Source organism: Salmo salar, chromosome ssa26, assembly GCF_905237065.1.
Source record: "Salmo salar chromosome ssa26, Ssal_v3.1, whole genome shotgun sequence".
Classification (NCBI taxonomy): Eukaryota; Metazoa; Chordata; class Actinopteri; order Salmoniformes; family Salmonidae; genus Salmo; species Salmo salar.
The window spans coordinates 30,815,765-30,833,584 of record NC_059467.1 but is presented as its reverse complement, the minus strand read 5'-3'; the positions used below and the strand labels follow the sequence as shown (position 1 = coordinate 30,833,584).

The window sequence follows — 17,820 nt, the reverse complement described above, 5'->3', positions numbered from 1 at the left end:
GCGTCACCTTTCCCATCCACAGGTGGTCCAACTATCGAAGGATGGTAGTGTCTGTTTGCCAGACTCTGTGTGTGTGTGTGTGTGTGTGTGTGTGTGTGTGTGTGTGGTGCTAACAGGAACCACGGCCGACATCAAACCTTCATTGTGTTCTTCCAGGAACTAGACTCTGTTATTCTTCAGATGAAGCCTTCCAGGTTTGGTTTCCTGTGAGTTTGCAGTATTAATGCCTGTGTTTTCCCTTAGGCCCTCTATGCTATCCTCCACACTGACTGGCCCAGATAAGGGAACAACACAAGGTCTGCGTCTCAAATGGCACCCTATTCCCTAATTAGTGTGCTGCTTTTGATCAGGGCACATAGGGCTATGGCCAAAAGTAATGCACTAAATAGGGAGCCATTTGGGACACTACCAAGGCCAATATTCCCTCAGTACAGGAAAGGAAACATCAATTGAGACTAGACAGGAAAACAGCTTATGTTATTTAATGACAGCTCTATGCAGATAACGGGACTAATACGTGTGTAATTAGGGAAGTCCAGATAAAAATGTTGTTTATCCGGACGGAGAGAACAGAGAAAAAGAGAAACTCCAACAGAGGAAGTTGATCCTAAGGAACAATACTATTCTCACTGAGGGGAAGTGTTCATGAGTACAGTCAGGTGTATTTATGGGATCTTTACATTATAGCTGGAACATAAAATGGGACTGAGGCCATGTTGGCTTCATTAGCCACTGAACGGAAGAAAACAGACGAGACGACCTGGACCTCTCCAATAATAAACACTCTTTTTCATTTTGAAATGTTTTCTGTTGCATGCCCTAATGAACACATCCCTGGTCTGTAGGACACTGCTATTGTGTGTTACTGAGCATTATATAACAGTTCACATACTTCTTTGGGGAGACGGATTCTTCCAGCATGGTGGATTCTTCATCTCCTTCTAAACCAAAACGGTCTTTACTTTGCTTCTACAGAGACAGGGAGAAAGAGAGAAATTCACAAAGTGACATTTGGATCACAAAGGTGACAATGGCTATTCTATCTCTAAAAGGCAACACATATTGTGATTGCCAGGTAAGTTTAGGCATAACTATTTGGACATGCATGGGAGTATTGATGTTTTCTAGAAGCAGTGTCCCTCACTTTAAGTCGATAATCAATCATCAAGAAAGATCTACGTACGATGGGAAAGGGTTTTCCACACTCACCTTCTTGAGGATGATGTCGATGTATCCAGCGATGAGCTGAGAGATTTGTTCTCCCTCAGTGGTCTGGACTGAGTAGTAGCTCTCCTGGTACTCCCCAAAATCCTACAGCAGAGGTCCATACCAAATATAGCATTTTATACTGGACTATTACAAAATCCTACAGCAGAGGTCCATACCAAATATAGCATTTTATACTGGACTATTACAAAATCCTACAGCAGAGGTCCATACCAAATATAGCATTTTATACTGGACCATTACAAAATCCTACAGCAGAGGTCCATACCAAATATAGCATTTTATACTGGACTATTGCAGAGGTCCATACCAAATATAGCATTTTATACTGGACTATTACAAAATCCTACAGCAGAGGTCCATACCAAATATAGCATTTTATACTGGACTATTACAAAATCCTACAGCAGAGGTCCATACCAAATATAGCATTTTATACTGGACTATTACAAAAGCCTACAGCAGAGGTCCATACCAAATATAGCATTTTATACTGGACTATTACAAAATCCTACAGCAGAGGTCCATACCAAATATAGCATTTTATACTGGACTATTACAAAATCCTACAGCAGAGGTCCATACCAAATATAGCATTTTATACTGGACTATTACAAAATCCTACAGCAGAGGTCCATACCAAATATAGCATTTTATACTGGACTATTACAAAATCCTACAGCAGAGGTCCATACCAAATATAGCATTTTATACTGGACCATTACAAAATCCTAGAGCAGAGGTCCATACCAAATATAGCATTTTATACTGGACTATTGCAGAGGTCCATACCAAATATAGCATTTTATACTGGACTATTACAAAATCCTACAGCAGAGGTCCATACCAAATATAGCATTTTATACTGGACTATTACAAAATCCTACAGCAGAGGTCCATACCAAATATAGCATTTTATACTGGACTATTACAAAAGCCTACAACAGACAGACAAACAGAGGATGATACCAAATCCTATACATTCCTACCAGAGGCAAACACACTGCTCCATATCAAATCCTACAACAGTCAAACACCGGCCAGCAACGCCAAACCCTGCATCTCACACTGGAATAACACACAGAGGCTCATGACAAATGCTCCAGCTAATGGCAAACTGTATACAGCATCTCTTACTGGAATAATATTCAAAGCAAGATCCCAAACACTGCAGTGGCTTCGCTTGTCATTCGTTTACATAGAGGACTTGGCTGAGTGTGTGGGGATTAATGTGAACCTATGGAATAAGTTTGTTATAACAGACGCCAGACATTGTGCTGCTGGAGCCTAGACATCAGACTGCTAGCAGGCTGTAGCCACTGTCAGATGAAACCAACTACAGTTATTGTCATATAAAGGCACACTTTGCATGGAAGAAACTGTGTGGGGAAAGAAGAAAATCACTTCGGACGTTAAATATCAGGAGACATTTCATAGAATATCCTTCTATATTTCTTAGTCATATTTCTGGACATCATCTTTTAGAATATGAAACTGATCTGGCCCTGCCAACAGGGGTTTGAAAATGGATGAAAGGATCCCCACAAAGGAATGCGCATGATTGGTTGAATAAAAGTCTATGAATATATTTCAAAGCATTCACCAAAACGTACAGCTTAATAACTTCAACAGCTTCCTCAGTATCAAGGTACAGAGGCTCCATGCCAAATGGCACCCTATTCCCTCCGGTCAAAAGTAGTGCACTTTAAAGGGAATATGGTGCTATTTGGGACACAGAGGGAACATTCCTCAACTGTACCAACACAGAGAGGATTAATTCAATTGAGTGTTGGTAAAGACTGCATGTCTACAAAAAGAGATCTTCTAGATTAGGCATTTCTTTAGTCACTGACTCTTTGTAAAGTCACAAAGGGCAGTCATTGGCAGGCAAGACAAAGGGGGTTTGTTCAATAAATTAAGTTGAACAATTGAATGAGTGAAGAGAAGAGTCTTCACACTAATTGTTTATGAGAAGAGAAACATTGAGATGAACATTTCATTTACTGAGAGTCTATGTGTAATCTACCTAAGAAACAGAGCACCAAGGATATACATGTTAGAGAGCAGTCTTCTAGTGGACTATAGGAAGTGGAGGCAGCAGCACTGAGGAAGGGAGTCTTCCACAACACACACACACACACACACACACACACACACACACACACACACACACACACGCGCTGGGGTTCTCACCAGGGTGAAGCTCTTGGGCGAGGCGGCCCATCTCTTTACAGTGGTGAGGGGCCACTCCTGCACCACGTCTTTGGTCTTCTCCTCCACCCTCATCACTGACTCTTTGGTTATCCCCAACAGCCTGGGGACCAGCTTATTCTTACTCTTCATCTTCTCCTATAAAACAGTGTGACAGAACAATGGGAAATATGAAGCAACAAACGCCTATTGGGAAACGATGAAGATTAAGCAACAAAACCTTATTGGGGAAGAATAGGAGAATAAGCAACAACTAACACTCAGAGAACAGTGTAAAATACGCAACAAATGCATACTATTAATCTTCTAATACAATTACAAACAGTCAATAGAAAACTATGGAAAATAAAAAGCAACAAAGCTTCATTAGAGAACAGAGTGAAATAAGCATCCAAAACCTCATTAAACTTCATATTCACATTAACGGTTAAGATAGTCCTTAATATGTCTAATCCATCAAGAATCATGGACTGCCTTTCACTCACAATTTCCTAAAATAGAAATGGCGTCCTTCTCCCTCCATCTCATGTGGCTTTTCTGACTGATCAGAGGAAGAGAGGAGAGTTGATTGGGAGTGACACAGGGACAGAGGTGAGGAGTGTTTAAGAGTTGCTCAACACTGCCTTGCTGGTAGAGTGGGTCTCTATGGGCTCTGGAGGGGTGAGGGCCACAGGGCTGGGGTTAACAGGGGAACTGGTGGGGTGAGGGCCAGGGGGACCAGGTAAACTGGAGAGGTGAGGGCCACAGGGCTGGGGTTAACAGGGGAACTGGTGGGGTGAGGGCCAGGGGGACCAGGTAAACTGGAGAGGTGAGGGCCACAGGGCTGGGGTTAACAGGGGAACTGGTGGGGTGAGGGCCAGGGGGACCAGGTAAACTGGAGGGGTGAGGGCCACAGGGCTGGGGTTAACAGGGGAACTGGTGGGGTGAGGGCCAGGGGGACCAGGTAAACTGGAGAGGTGAGGGCCACAGGGCTGGGGTTAACAGGGGAGCTGGTGGGGTGAGGGCCAGGGGGACCAGGTAAACTGGAGGGGTGAGGGCCACAGGGCTGGGGTTAACAGGGGAGCTGTAGGGGTGAGGGCCAGGAGAAGCCCCTCTTATCTCCCTGTGGGGTCTGCAGTAAAAGGACAGACCCTGCCTGGCAGAGGTGCAGCCAGAAGCCACTAGTTAACTCTCCAGGTATGCGCTCTCTGTCTCCCTCCCTGTCTCTCTGTCTCCCTCCCTGTCTCTCTGTCTCCCTCCCTGTCTCTCTGTCTCCCTGTCTCCCTCCCTGTCTCTCTCCCTGTCTCTCTGTCTCCCTCCCTGTCTCCCTCCCTGTCTCCCTGTCTCCCTCCCTGTCTCCCTGTCTCCCTCCCTGTCTCTCTGTCTCCCTCCCTGTCTCTCTGTCTCCCTCCCTGTCTCTCTGTCTCCCTCCCTGTCTCTCTGTCTCCCTCCCTGTCTCTCTGTCTCCCTCCCTGTCTCTCTGTCTCCCTCCCTGTCTCTCTGTCTCCCTCCCTGTCTCTCTGTCTCCCTCCCTGTCTCTCTGTCTCCCTCCCTGTCTCTCTGTCTCCCTCCCTGTCTCTCTGTCTCCCTCCCTGTCTCTCTGTCTCCCTCCCTGTCTCTCTGTCTCCCTCCCTGTCTCTCTGTCTCCCTCCCTGTCTCTCTGTCTCCCTCCCTGTCTCTCTGTCTCCCTCCCTGTCTCTCTGTCTCCCTCCCTGTCTCTCTGTCTCCCTCCCTGTCTCTCTGTCTCCCTCCCTGTCTCTCTGTCTCCCTCCCTGTCTCTCTGTCTCCCTGCTCACAGGGAAGTAATCATTACGCCACACTCCAGTACACAGGCTGCAGGCACACAGTTGGTCACTTTCCAGGAACACAATGAACCTGACAGAGGTGATGGGAGTAAGATAGTGTTCAGTGCTTTGCTACAGTTCTACCACCTTAACTAGAGCCATTTAAATCCATCAACTATGACTTTTGTCTTTATATTACCTTCTCATAAACCTCTGTGGGATGTGTTTGAAGCAAAAGGTTTATTGTTCATCACTTCTATGTATTGCTTGAACTCCTACTCGAATGTCTATATCCAGATATGAAGCATTTGTAAGAAATGTGTCTAACACTTTTGTTTAGCTCATATCTACATAAGATTAATGGGTGTGCCAAAAACTATGAAACGTGCAATATTTCCTCAGTCTAATTCATTCAAATCATTACCACACTGCCTTGTGTTGCTCTGCCATATCTTAACTAGGAATGTGTGACTCTGGAGTCTGAATAATGATGCGCTCAGTTTTTCTAGCCTGATACTAGATCTTATTTGTAATGTACTAGCCAACTCCTATGGTTGTTGCTGGCAAGACTGCACAAATAGATCTGGGACCAGGCTAGGAAACGTGTAGTTTGGTAGAAGCCAGATGAGCATATTTCAGTCATCTGGTTGGTCTTAAACCTAATGCTCAGGTGGGATTGGATTCTGTCCACTCCAAAGAGAAGACATTCCTCTGATATGAAAGAGTGCAACGAGGCCTTGGTGTCGCAACACCATGAAAAGCTACTGATATTCAGCTGTAACCCACTCATTCCTGCACCTGCTAGTGCTTCACACACACAATCTTACCTTCACCAGGAAGAAAGACACTCCGTATGTCCTCAGGGACCTGGCTAGCTTCACGTACTTTACTTTAGCTTCTATCTCTGTCATCTCACCACAGTTCTTGTGGTCCTGTGAGTTTGAAAATAGAATAGAATTTATTAAAGCAGTAAGGCACGATGGGGTGCTCTGCGTTGTGTCGTGCCTAAGAACAGCCCTTAGCCGTGGTATATGAGCCATATACCCAGAGGTGCCTTATTGCCATTATAAACTGGTTACAAACGGAAAGAACAGTAAAAATAAATGGTTTTGTCATACCTGTGGTATACGGTCTCATATACCATGGCTTTCAGCCAATCAGCATTCAGTGCTTGAACCACCAGAGTTATACTTTTATTTAGACCATCAGCAGTTGTATGGGACTAAGAAGTTGACAGAATAGGAACCAAAAGCTATAAATAATCAATTCAGAAACAAGCAAATTCATTGAAGATAAAATGGCAATATTTTTTTTATTTATTTAACTAGGCAAGTCAGTTAAGAACACATTCTTATTTACAATGACGGCCTAGGAACAGTGGGTTAGCTGCCTTGTTCAGGGGCAGAATGACAGATTCGATCTAGCAACCTTTTGGTTACTGGCCCAACGCTCTAACCACTAGGCTACCTGCTGGTTACTGGCCCAACGCTCTAACCACTAGGCTACCTGCTGGTTACTGGCCCAACGCTCTAACCACTAGGCTACCTGCTGGTTACTGGCCCAACGCTCTAACCACTAGGCTACCTGCTGGTTACTGGCCCAACGCTCTAACCACTAGGCTACCTGCTGGTTACTGGCCCAACGCTCTAACCACTAGGCTACCTGCTGGTTACTGGCCCAACGCTCTAACCACTAGGCTACCTGCTGGTTACTGGCCCAACGCTCTAACCACTAGGCTACCTGCTGGTTACTGGCCCAACGCTCTAACCACTAGGCTACCTGCTGGTTACTGGCCCAACGCTCTAACCACTAGGCTACCTGCTGGTTACTGGCCCAACGCTCTAACCACTAGGCTACCTGCTGGTTACTGGCCCAACGCTCTAACCACTAGGCTACCTGCTGGTTACTGGCCCAACGCTCTAACCACTAGGCTACCTGCCGGTTACTGGCCCAACGCTCTAACCACTAGGCTACCTGCTGGTTACTGGCCCAACGCTCTAACCACTAGGCTACCTGCCGCCCCAATATCTACTTCTATAAGATTCATAAACAAACTGGACCAACCTGAAAGATTTTCTTTTCATTCCCCCGCTGCTTGATATATTCTTTAGGTAGAAACTCCTTGAGGCTAAAATAGATTACAGGTAGGTACAGGTTGAGAGTTCATACATAAAACCATGAAAAGTCTGCTGGTTTAAAAGAACAAAACCCCATTTAATATGGTGAGGATTTGTATTCCCTTGTATTCCCTAAATAAATAACAGATTTCTATCAGTACCCTGAAGTAATACATTCCTTCCAGCAATATGTCTTCATTGTATTGAAGAGCATCACCTTTATGATAAAAATCATCATCACCATGTTCATCATCATCCTTCCCCTGATTCAGAGGGCTTGGGTTAAAGGCAGAAGACCCGTTTCAGTTGAATGCATTCAGCTGTACAACTGACTAGGTATCCCACTTTCCCTTCACCTTATGTAAAGTTAAAGTAGTCTTCAGAAGGAAGTGAAGCTTACTCTAGGAATCCAGGCTTGTGTTTGTGTTCTATGTGCGGTCCAAACTGGATCTGAGCCTGAATCCCTGCAAACTCACAGGCCTTGTCGAAGGACACAGGGTGAGAACCATTTAGGATGTCATCTCGTGCCTGGGAGAGAGATAAAAACACGTTTAATATAATCACCGTCATAAGAAACACGCCACTCAAAGTTCTCAGAGGATGTTTTAATTCTGGAATGGTAAGACATGAAGATGAAACCCAATATATCACTAGTAATATGGAGCAGCTGACTCCATTTTCTTTACATTCTTGACTGGGAAACAATTCACTTCCTGAAATGATGGAACTGACCCCAACCATGGTGACCTATCAAAACAAAAGACGTCTAACACTAGTACCTCTAATGACCTCATCTCAACCCTGATCCCTTAATGTTGTACAGCCCATCAGCCTGATCGAGACTACTCTCATACAGAGAATAACCAGCCCAGAACAGAGAGCCTGCTGAGTCTCATATACCTACTAATTGAACCAGATCCTTTATCTGGCTGAACCATCTCTCACAGCCATTTACACACACTACAACAACAGGTAATTACACACAGACAGCACAACATGACTAGCAATGGAAGTGGTGCTTTAGTCCTTTTGAGGAAGAGCAGGTCAGAGGAGAGGTGTTTTAAAGATTAGGCAGGACCCCTGGGACCATATGTCACACAGAAAAGGACACTGTCAGCAGACAAGGGAATAGGGTCCCAGTCCCACCATGACAATGACAGAAATACATCGCAAATGCACTGACTGAAATGATTTAGAAATGCAGGAAAATATGCATGCGTGCACACACACACCTTGAGGCAGTAATCATTGTGGTGGTGATAATGAGGCACATCAGAGTGTGAAGCACCAGTTCTGGCTTGTGTGTGTGTGTGTGTGTGTGTGTGTGTGTGTGTGTGTGTGTGTGTGTGTGTGTGTGTGTCTCTTCAATTATTATTATAAAAAGGCACAAAAAAAATGGAATAACAGATGTTCTCTATCCATCAACATCCATCCATTACAGCATGTTTCTGGTGAAGAGCTTAATTGCTGACTAATATGCAGGGCAAGTACAACAGAGGAAAAGGCATGAGAGAGGAAAGAGGTAAGGAGAGGGGCAGGAGAGAGTGAAAGAGAGTTATTGAGGAGGGAAGGATGAAATGAGAGAGAGTAAGAAAGAGTAGGAGAGAGGGAAGAGGAAAGGACAGAGACATGTTAAAAGCGGTAGGAGAGGAGAGACCGTGGTGAGGGTCAGACCTGGACGTAGAGCAGGTTGAGCTGGACCGGGTCTCGTGAGTCCACGTTCTGGTCTGAGTAGAAGAACTTCCTCCTGAGCAGAAGAGTTTCGGTCTCCTCCACCCCCTGCTCACGGAACGTTCTGCTGTGGTCAAGCCAGTTCACTGAACACACACACACACACACACACAGACATTAACTCGTAAATGCACAGATTATGACATTCTCAATAAACTTAAAAATCGAACCATAATTCTCTCCATTATAGTCAACCCAAGGGGTAACTCAATATTTTGTAAAACCAAAATCCATGTTGGCGTCAGTGTTCCCCTGAAGGGGGGTAGTGATAATGTCAATAGTGGTGTAAAGCTGCCCATCAGTTTGATGGATGTGCCAATATCTAGAGGCTGGAGAGGAGCTGCCCTGTCCATGACCTATATGACTGAACACTTGACAGCAGGCCAAGACAGACGTCTATTGCCTACAGCACATGAGAAATGGACACTACTGCTCAGGAAAAAGGAGGAAAATACAATTTGATGTGCGATAACAGTATCCAACTCAAATGACTATTAAAATAATACCTTACCAAAAATGTCTGTCAAATCAATAACCGGGAAATAATGCTGCTTCTGTCCAAACTCTTATGAAACACGCAGATGTATCAAAATGTATTTTCAGAACAGACGACAGAGCAATACTTAAGGATAGCAGATGCAAGTTAGCTAACTAAATAATCCTGTTACTGCTAACTTTATTCAAAACATATTTGGCTCAAATGATCAACTTGGTTGAATTATAAAAAAATGACCATAAGGGAAATTAAATTGGCTTCAGTATCAACATGTTCCCAGAACCAGTGGCAGTTTGTAGAGATAGCATGTAGCCTCGTGGTTAAGAGCATTGGCCAGTAACCGAAAGGTCGCTGGTTTGAATCCCCAAGCTAACAAGGTGAACATTCTGTTGATGTGCCCTTGAGCAAGGCACTTAACACCCAATTGCTCTGGATAAGAGCGTCTGCTAGAGACGTTTAGCCTCAACTGAGGCCCTATGCTTCACTAGGAGTTAAAAATAATAAGTCAAGTTGGCCTAAACTCACAGTCGTCGTCTGTGTGAAGCTTGGCTTTGAGTTTCTCCATCTTCCTCTCGTCTCGGAGCAGAGTCCTGTCTTTCTTCAGGGTGCCTGTCCCATCCTCCTTCTTCTCCTCCATTACCTCCTGGATCAGAGAGTACTCCTCATAGTTGGTGATTCCTGAAATCACAGGGAAACGCTTTCAGACAACCTCAAACCACTGGCTCTCCTATGACAGGTGTTAAAACAAATCATGTAATCCAGGTTAATTGTTAAGGGGAATTAATTGTGGTACAAAAGGAAGCAGACTCACATTCTACTGCATATCATCAACTTGAGACAACCTCAACTCACTAGCTTTCCTATGAGAGGTGTTTTTACAAATAATGGACCACTCACCTATTCTACTGCATATCGTCACTAGCAGCTCTCCCACTGTTTTGGAGTCGTCCACCATGATGGTTTTCACAGCTCCATCCAGCATCTTGATCTTCAATGGCCTCTGTTTCTTCTTGTAATCAAGGATATCCTGAGAGGGAGGGAGAGCAAAAGATAAACTGTGAATGTGGCGAAAAGTAGAGCGAGTGATCAAACATTTAGCCAGTCAAAGGAGAGAGGGATGAACGGAGGGCAGAAAATCTAATTTAACGGTTGCCTATTCCTTCCCCACAACTCTCTCATTTCTCACACACAGCAATATGAAAAAGGTTTTCCTCTGAACTACATACTCTGTCATTCCAACAGGTCTGGTACTTCACCCTGCTTTAAACACACAGCACTTGTCTAGAGAGGAAATACCAATGGAAAACACATCCTATGAACACGTGTGTGATCTTTGAGGACCGACTTCAATCAAGAATAGTGTCAGTGTGTGTGTGTTACAGTATGTGATCTGTCAACATTCACCAACACCACCCTACATCTTATACTTTAAATACTTTCTCCATGGCAACAACTACAAAGAACCCTCGCTGCAGTAGAGAACCCTCGCTGCAGTAGAGAACCCTCGCTAAAGTAGAGAACCCTCGCTAAAGTAGAGAACCCTCGCTACAGTAGAGAACCCTCGCTGCAGTAGAGAACCCTCGCTAAAGTAGAGAACCCTCGCTAAAGTAGAGAACCCTCGCTACAGTAGAGAACCCTCGCTACAGTAGAGAACCCTCGCTACAGTAGAGAACCCTCGCTACAGTATAGGATTGGTCAGATTACTAAGGGTTACTGTAGGTATGCTTTAGGTAGGTTTTTACCCCATTCCGTAGCATGTAATAATCCAGAGTTCTTCCTGACTCCAGCCAGATGCCTTTCCTGGGGTCCTCATCAGAAAGGAACAGACCGTAGTCTGAGGCTGGAAGACAACAGGAATAGAAGTTACCATTAGCAATAGGATGAATGATGCATTTCTAAGCCCTTGTTTCTAGTGTTGAGGCAGGTACCATTCTAATTCTTCCAAATTCTCCCTTCCTTGAAGTAATCAGTGCTAAGACATGACTGGACAGATGAAAGCCACGTGGCGCCCTTTCTTTCACCTGTTAAGGAAGGATGGTCTGTAAAGGAATTTGAACGTGGCCTCAGTCGCTTGTATGTCTGTCTTGTGACTGTACCTTGTCCAGTCTGGGCTTCGGGAACCCTCTCTCTGATGATTCTGCAGGCATCGTAGACAGCCGTGGACGGCTCAAACTGCATGGTCTTCACCAGGTTGCACTGGCGGACGCAGATCTTCAGGGACAGGGCCACCATCTTGGCGGGCGGTGTGGGGGTACGTCTACACCTGGGGAGAATGGAGGGTGAGATCAGTATAAGATGTGGATGAGAACAAAGGAAATACAACTACTTAGTTATTTTCCATGAAGCCAAGACACAGACGTCACCACACCGCATTAGTAATATTTCACAGAATTCATTCTTGTGAGTTAGAGCCTATGACAAATTCACAAGTTTTCAAATACAGTCCATCTGTTGTCTGGGAAAAAACGATGGGGGTCAAAACTGAAGTCATGTCTGTATCTGGATTTAAACAACGTGAGAAGAACACTGCCATCTGTCTGTCTCACTGAGCAGGCAGAATGTTCAGCCACTCAGACAACCTGAAACTCAATTTATCTGTAACCCAGACAGACAGAAATAAGCCATGTGCCACTCAGAGACGACAGAGAACATATCCTGCATATTACTCTGACAAGGAGAAATAACTGCACCTGGTTGATACACACTCAGAGGGTTCAAGTCTAATCAACAGTCTATATACCTAGACATATACCTACAACCATTTCACTACACCTGCAATAACATCTGCTAAAAATGTGTATGTGACAAATCGAATGTGATTTGACAGCATAAGGGGGAGGATTTCCTACCTCATATACAACCTTCCAGACTGACCAGAAAAACCTGCTCAAGTTAGGAAATCACTCTCCAACAATTTATAGGACTAGGGCTGCTACGGTGTCCGTATTACTGACACACCGGTGGTCATGAGTCATGAAGGCAGTCAAATTCCACGACTGTTTAGTCATGGTAATTAGGCTTCTCCAAGCTCTGACGTTGCTGATGGTCATTACTAGTCTACCAAACTTGCTAACTGCCTGGTACTCTGCACTCTATTGTCCCTCTAATCACTCTGACAATGCAAATGTGATCGAAAATCAAATCAAACACTTCATGAGATCATGTTGCGCAACATTTCTATAAGCTATGCAATTGCATGAGAAAACAGTGGTGCCTTCTATTAAAAAGATGATCCAACCAGCTTTCTATATTTATTTCTCAACTTTCCTAATATTAAGTACATTGCTTCTCTTTAAAACAGGAGTATAGCCTACCTGGCTGGCATTAAAAAAATGAACATTTGCTATTTAAGTGCATAGGTGACATGTATTTTTTCCCCTGCACGTTTCGAGATGGGTGGTCCATCTTGAAATGGTCCACCCTAAATCAAAACAATTTTCACATGTTATTTTGCATATGAAAAGACAAGATTAAATCAAGAATAGTCTGAGGGATGACAACATTAGCTTGTGAATTATATATTATCATTTGTGAATGATGCCCAGCATAAGGCAAGAAACAATGCCCTTTTTTGGCTACTTTAAAAAAAACAAATCATATTCGCACACCTCATTTAGCCTAGCCCATAGGCCTATTTGTTTTGGTAAGGTTTGTATCGCAACTAAAGTGGCTAAATAACTTCTTAAAATGAAGCACATTAAACCGCTTTACAAGGGGTGTAGAGCCTAACTGGAAAATAAAACAATAAAAATCTAATTTTATTTGTCACATACACATGGGTAGCAGATGTTAATGCAAGTGTAGCGAAACGTTTGTGCTTCTAGTTCTGACAGTGCAGTAATACCTAACAAGTAATCTAACAAGTTCACAACAACTCCCTTATACACACACACACACACACACACACAGAGAGTGTAAAGAGATGGAATAAGAATATGTACATAAAATATATATGGATGAGCGATGGCTGTGCGGCATAGAGATGCAATAGACCGTATGAAATACAGTATATACATGACAAATGAGATGAGATGAGTAATGTAGGATATGTAAACATTATTAAAGTGGCGTTATTTAAAGTGACTAGAGATACCTTTATTAAATCCATTTATTAAAGTGGCCAGTGATTTGTGTCTGTATGTTGGCAGCAGCCTCTATGTTAGTGATGGCTGTTTAACAGTCTGATGGCCATGAGATAGATGCTGTGATTGCTTTTTATATAAATAACAATCAGCGAGTGAGTTTCAAGTTTGGGGATGATAATTTTCACAATAAAAATGCACCTTCATAATAACAAGCATTACATGCATAATCGCATTTGCGGTCACTTTTGATAATGGTGTTTTCCCGCTAATGGAACATTCACGCTCACGTAAAAGAGCCTCATTGCGTAAAAGCTTTTTTGATGCTAGTGGTTGCATTAATTTAATATTTAATCGCATCCCACAACTGTCCCAGTCTATGTTTGGAATATTTATTTCTCGCACAGAATGTCAACTTTTGTACTATGGGTGTCACGTCCTGACCAGTAATAGGGGTTATTTGTTATTGTAGTTTGGTCAGGACGTGGCAGAGGGTATTTGTTTTATGTGGTTCGGGGTGGTGGTTTGTTTAATAGGGTATTTGATTTATGTATTTCTGGGTTTTTTGGGCACTGTTCTATGTTAGTGTATTTCTATGTTCTGTCTAGTCTTTTGTATTTCTATGTTTTGTTAATTGGGGTTGGACTCTCAATTGGAGGCAGGTGTTTTCTAGTTGCCTCTGATTGAGAGTCCTATATATAGGTATGCGTTTGTTGAGTGCTTTGTGGGAGATTGTTCTGTGTATAGCCTTGTGCCTTACCAGCCTGTGAATAGTCGTTGTGTTTTCTTTGTGTACGTGTTTATTTTGGTTCTCCTTCTTGTCCGAATATAATAAAGAAGATGAGTGCACATAACCCTGCTGCGTATTGGTCCACTTTCTCTGACGATGATTTCTCATTATCAGACGACGAAGAATGTCACAATGGGGGATATCAGATTGACATAGGCTAGTGCCTTTACTGTTCGTTAGGCCTACTCATCTTGTTGGCTGACGAAAAGTAAATGTGGACAGTTATTCCAATATCTTCAATAGGCACCTCGGCATGTGTCGGTCTTCACTTGTAACCTGTGAGAAAGACCCAATCACATGATGGATAGCCATTTGAGTGAGGTGCTTCGTAGGACACAGCACTCAGGGAGAAGGGAATTATCATTATTTTATTCAGCCCAAGGGCACCAAGGCCACTGTCCGCAAAAGGCACCGATTTTTTTAGGGGGCATTATGGCCACACAAAGGGGATGCTGCTGGGAAATTCGAGGCATTATCAACTGCTTGTCCAATTGTGTATGAGAGACTGATGAAGTGTGTACAGCCTGTGCATAAAACAAAGCAGAGCTCATGCGTTTCATGCAACTTTTTTCAAATCACGATTAGAGTCGCATCAGGCAGTTTTACAATGTATTACAAACCTAGACATATAGCTCAACGTTTGAAGAACTAAAGTTACATGTATAACAAAATTAAGCATATAGGAGTAACTATTTCTTTGTTAACCACTCAACACAGAATAGCCGCATGTGCACACTCCCTCAAATAATTTGGAGAAAATATAATTTCTATTTTATTCAGCTTTGTTCAATTGTATTCTTCATACATTTCGGAAAAGCTGACCACGACTCCATTTTGTTGCTCCCAGCCTATAGACAGAAACTAAAACAGGAAGCACCCGTGCTCAGGTCTGTTTAACGCTGGTCCAACCAATCGGATTCCACGCTTCAAGATTGCTTCGATCATGTGGACTGGGATATGTTCCGCATAGCGTCGAACAACAACATTGATGAATACACTGATTCGGTGAGCGAGTTTATTAGCAAGTGCATCGGTGATGTTGTGCCCACAGCGTCTATTAAAACATTCCCCAAACAGAAACCGTGGATTGATGGCAGCATTCGCGCAAAACTGAAAGCGCGAACCACTGCTTTTAAATTAGGGCAAGGTGACCGGAAACACGACCGAATACAAACAGTGTAGCTATTCCCTCCGCAAGGCAATCAAACAAGCTAAGCCTCAGTATAGAGACAAAGTAGAGTCGCAATTCAACAGTTCAGACACGAAAGGTATGTGGCAGGGTCTACAGTCAATCACGGACCACAAAAGAAAAACCATCCCCGTCGCGGACCACGATGTCTTGCTCCCAGACAGACTAAACAACTTCTTTGCTCGCTTTGAGGACAATACAGTGCCACTGACACAGCCCGCTGCCAAAACCTGCGGGCTCTACTTCACTGCAGCCAACGTGAGAAAAACATTTAAACGTGTTAACCCTCGCAAGGCTGCAGGCCCAGACAGCATCCTCAGAGCATGCGCAGACCTGCTGGCCGGTGTGTTTACGGACATAATCAATCCTTATCCCAGTCTGCTGTTCCCACCTAGCCCATAGAGGTTAAATAATGCCACTTTATTTAATAATGTTTACATACCCTACATTACTCATCTCATATGTATATACTGTACTCTATACCATCTACTGCATCTTGCCTATGCCGTTTGGCCATCACTCATTCATATATTTTTATGTACATATTCTTATTCATTCCTTTACACTTGTGTGTAAGGTAGTTGTTGTAAAATTGTAAGGTTAGATTACTTGTTAGATATTACTGCATGGTCGGAACTAGAAGCACAAGCATTTCGCTACACTCGAATTAACATCTGCTAACCATGTGTATGTGACAAAATTTGATACTATAAAATAATGCCATGGAATTCTAAGCAAATCTTGTCTGCTAAATGAACTAGTGTATCCCACAGCCATATGGCATAGCCAGGACCTAACATAAAGACAACTCAGAGTACGCTATTCTGTTCTTCTGAAATAGACAACATTTTCTTCATATCATGTTTCTTTAGAGCTGTCTAAAATAAATAATGGATTTATTGTGAAGGTGCAGGCTATATTACATGGTTTTGACTTTTTATAGACGTTCCAAAGTTCTGCATCAGATGCTTGTATAGAAGCCAAGTGAAGCTAAATTTGTTTATGTTAATTAACGGTCAATTACCGTGAGACCGGCAGTTATTTGCTTGACAATTTTACATTTTACATTTTAGTCATTTAGCAGACGCTCTTATCCAGAGCGACTTACAGTACTGGCCCCCCGTGAGAATCGAACCCAGAACCCTGGGGTTGCACACACCATGCTCTACCAACTGAGCCACAGGGAAGACAATCACCGGCTGATTAAATTTTGTGACCGCCACAGCCCTATATAGGACTATCTAACTTTATTTACCAATACTGAAACATGCATGCGAGCACCAGGGGTTCCAGAAGACTGCGATCACGCTCTCCGCAGCCGATGTGAGTAAGACCTTTAAACAGGTCAACATTCACAAGGCCACAGGGACAGACGGATTACCCGGACGTGTACTGCGAGCATGCGCTGACCAACGGCAAGTGTCTTCACTGACATTTTCTACCTCTCCCTGTCAGAGTCTGTAATAATAAAATGTTTTAAGCAGACCACCATAGTGCCTGTGTCCAAGAACACTAAGGTAAACTGCCTAAATGACTACTAACCTGTAGCACTCACGTCTGTAGCCATGAAGTGCTTTGAAAGGCTGGTCATGGGTCACAACACCATTATCCCAGAAACCCTAGACCCACTCCAATTTGCATACCGCCCCAACAGATCCATAGATGATGCAATCTCTATTGCACTCCACACTGCCCTTTCCCACCAGGACAAAAGGAACACCTATGTGAGAACGCTATTCATTGACTACAGCTCAGCGTTCAATACCATAGTGCCCTTAAAGCTCATCAATAAACTAAAGACCCTGGGACTAAACACCTCCCTCTGCAACTGGATCTTGGACTTCCTGACGGGCCGCCCCCAGATGGTAAGGGTAGGTAACAACACATCTGCCACATTGATCCTCAACACAGGGGCCCCTCAGGGGTGCGTGCTCAGTCCCCTCCTGTACTCTCTGTTCACTCATGACTGCACAGCCAGGCACAACTCCAACACCATCATTAAATTGGCCGTGTGGTGCCAGGACAACAACCTCTCCCTCAACGTGATCAAGACAAAGGAGATGATTGTGGACTACAGGAAAAAGAGGACAGAGCACGCCCCCATTCTCATCGACGGAGCTGCAGTGGAGCAGGTTGAGAGCTTCAAGTTCCTTGGTGTCCACATCACCAACAAACTAACATGGTCCAAGCACACCAAGACAGTCGTGAAAAGGG

At 43.7% G+C, this 17,820-nt stretch overlaps 1 protein-coding gene across 4 annotated transcripts in view; it reads right to left on the bottom strand.

Moving 5' to 3' along the window:
• LOC106587616 (talin-2) overlaps positions 1-17,820 on the bottom strand; it is a 130,352-nt gene that overhangs the window by 56,067 nt on the left and 56,465 nt on the right. For all 4 annotated transcript variants that reach the window (XM_045709031.1, XM_045709029.1, XM_045709028.1 and 1 more), the window contains 11 exons: positions 11,642-11,808; positions 11,288-11,385; positions 10,443-10,572; positions 10,071-10,223; positions 8,993-9,135; positions 7,719-7,846; positions 7,266-7,329; positions 6,029-6,133; positions 3,421-3,576; positions 1,210-1,311; positions 893-969 (listed from right to left, as the gene is read on the bottom strand). In XM_045709031.1, coding sequence (XP_045564987.1) covers positions 893-969; positions 1,210-1,311; positions 3,421-3,576; positions 6,029-6,133; positions 7,266-7,329; positions 7,719-7,846; positions 8,993-9,135; positions 10,071-10,223; positions 10,443-10,572; positions 11,288-11,385; positions 11,642-11,777 — 1,292 coding nt within the window. In that variant the 5' untranslated portion in view covers positions 11,778-11,808. The remainder of the gene's footprint in view (positions 1-892; positions 970-1,209; positions 1,312-3,420; positions 3,577-6,028; positions 6,134-7,265; positions 7,330-7,718; positions 7,847-8,992; positions 9,136-10,070; positions 10,224-10,442; positions 10,573-11,287; positions 11,386-11,641; positions 11,809-17,820) is intronic.